The 2,721-nt window shown below is 32.0% G+C and overlaps 1 protein-coding gene across 1 annotated transcript in view; it reads left to right on the forward strand.

The window, feature by feature from the left end:
* Positions 1-2,721, forward strand: part of LOC117178659 (cytochrome P450 4C1-like) — a 166,991-nt gene that overhangs the window by 138,829 nt on the left and 25,441 nt on the right. The window contains exon 14 of the mRNA XM_033370083.1: positions 440-1,069. Coding sequence (XP_033225974.1) covers positions 440-606 — 167 coding nt within the window. The 3' untranslated portion in view covers positions 607-1,069. The remainder of the gene's footprint in view (positions 1-439; positions 1,070-2,721) is intronic.

The following is a 2,721-nucleotide window of genomic DNA, read 5'->3' on the forward strand; positions in this document are numbered from 1 at the left end:
TGAGGGGGATTACTTTGAAGGGGACAACATAAATATTGAGGAATAAATGAATCTTTTTTGAGAAAACCATAAAGTCACCTTATTTTTTGAACACACCTCGTAAATCTTTCTTTAAAAACAATATACTGAAATTCAGCCCAATTAGTGGCTTATTTTTGTTTCAAGGCTCAGGAGGATTTCTTTTAAATACTATTTTTACGATTAAATCAAGTTGCCAACCTATTTTTATACAAAAATGAAAACAAGTCCAGCGTAAATTTCAAATTTTGTTTTTACTGTGTAGGTAATCATTCATTATAATCACTATAATGAGTAAAATGATGATCGATTCTAATTTTAATATATTAACACGTACCATGCCTGTACTATTGAGTATATTAATGAAATTATTTTACATATATTTGGATTTTGAATAATACAGCTTGATTTTATATTTCAGGTCAAAAATATGCACTGATGTGTTTGAAAATTATAATCGCCAACATTATTAGGAGATATCGAATAACCACGTCCGCCAAGTTAGAGAATCTTCGATTGAAAGCTGATATTTCTGTCCGATCTCGGGACGGTTATAAAATATCAATTTCTAAAATTAAAGAAAATTAAACATATATGTTATGTTAATATTTTATTTAAAAAAATATTATTTTGCAGTTTCATTTTTCGTCGTTATTCGATTGTACCTCTTCGAGCAAGAGATTAGATTAAAATATTTCTTTATGTAAAAAGAATATAATATTGAGTACTAAGATTTATTCATAAATATGTTGACATATAATATTGGCTACAAGTTTGTTGTGACAGAGTGACAGCTCTCGTACTTTTGTGATTTTTGGTGATATATCTACATCAATTTTGTTTATAACGCTTTGGATAAGAGGCATTTTAATCTTCTATGAATTTCTGGTTAATAATAATTTAGAAAAACTTGAGAAGCTGAAGCAGAACTGCCTTTATGGGTCGTAGCTTGGCGTCGAATACGTTTTGGAGTCGTTGCGTTACGTTATGAGGAACGATACATATTGTGATTGGATGCATCCTGATCTTTTCTGTATAAAATGCACAACAGGTAACCAGTTTTCACATTACACTCACGATTTTCTATCCTGAATAATTTTCAACCCTGAATGCCAACTCTTGCCAACTCCTAGGGATGGGAAAAGTATCGATAAATATCGATACATATCGATATCCCATCGTATCGAAAAGTATCGATACATTTGTATTTTGAAGATACATATCGATATTTTATTCAATTTGACGCGCTGACACCATTGTGTCTCTTTATGGCAAGTTGCAACACAATCAAGCGATAAGGACAGATTGAGAAGGTTACAGGCTACGGAACGAACAGCGCGAAACGAACAGCTAATCATAATACATAGATCATCTTTAGAATTCTGACTTTTTAAAATTATTATTACTTGTTCCAATTATGTCCAATATCTCATTGTTCTCAAAAGTGTCTATAGAGGGAAAATGACAGAAGGAAATGACGGTAAGTACTTTTTTAAAGAACAATATAGTCAAATAATGTCAATAAATATTAAGTAAACGTACAATTTTTAGATAACTCCAAAATTGTGCTTGACGACCCTTCCACTACTTTTACTTCTCAGCCCACAAAAGCGCAAACATTTCACGACCAAGAAGTTAGCTATGCATATAGATTTGAAATTTCGACCTTAAATAAAAAATGCAATAATAGTCGCAACTGAATAATACAAACACCACCGGTATCGTCTCTGAGCCATATCTCTAGGATTTTCTTCACCTTTTTAAAATTTTTAATTTAACCTTCATTATAAAAAAAAAACCAAAAGTCGTATAGAAAAAGTAAAGATAGTTCTGGATTCATATCGGCAATAGCTGCAGGTGTTTAAAAATTTGTTTTAAATTAATTATTTAAACAATTATATTGTTAATAATTTTAAGGAATTTATTTTCCAATTCTTGATAGCAATTCAGAGTTAATAAGTGAAGCCTAACATACCTTGAAGTATTATAAATGAAACAAATTTTAAACAATGCAAAAAAGTTAGTTTAAACATTGTTTTTGCCCTCTGCACGCATACACCTTCACCATATTCTAGGGTGCATATAGATTTTATTATGCAACCTTTATTATAAAATAAACTAAAAGTCCAATAGAAAAAGTTATCGACCGTGGGTCAAGACTACAATTCTCAAAGGGGAAAACCTCTTCTGAGACATTGACTTTTTGATGAGACTATCATCAATCGATATTACTTGAAAAATAATGAGACACGCGTCCCGGAATTTTTGGCCCCTTATAAAAACTATGAGCAGAACCTGACCGGTTCGCGCGCATGGACTCCCATAAGCTCCGCTGGTCCATTCGATAAGAGCCTGGCTGATAACCACGCTGCCGTGAGTTCGAACCTTTTTCTCAACTTTTTTTTCGTGTTGTAAACATTTCAAGTGATAATTTTTAATGCTTCCCCAGCGAATAAATTATTTTTTGATAAATATTACTGGGAAATTGAATTCATGCAGATACTTTTCGAATAATTTATTTTTATAATCGTAATTCTTTTCATACATTTGCGGGTGATAATTGTCATAGATTATCACGTAGACTTGCATGTTTGTGGCGATAGTGAGAAAGTGTGCAGTGACAATCGGTGAGAAGTTTTTACAAAGAAATATCAGTTGATAGAAACATGGGGCCCCCTACTCTCCCGTATACCCGTAATGGCC

Source organism: Belonocnema kinseyi, chromosome 8 (genome assembly GCF_010883055.1).
Source record: "Belonocnema kinseyi isolate 2016_QV_RU_SX_M_011 chromosome 8, B_treatae_v1, whole genome shotgun sequence".
Taxonomy (NCBI): Eukaryota; Metazoa; Arthropoda; class Insecta; order Hymenoptera; family Cynipidae; genus Belonocnema; species Belonocnema kinseyi.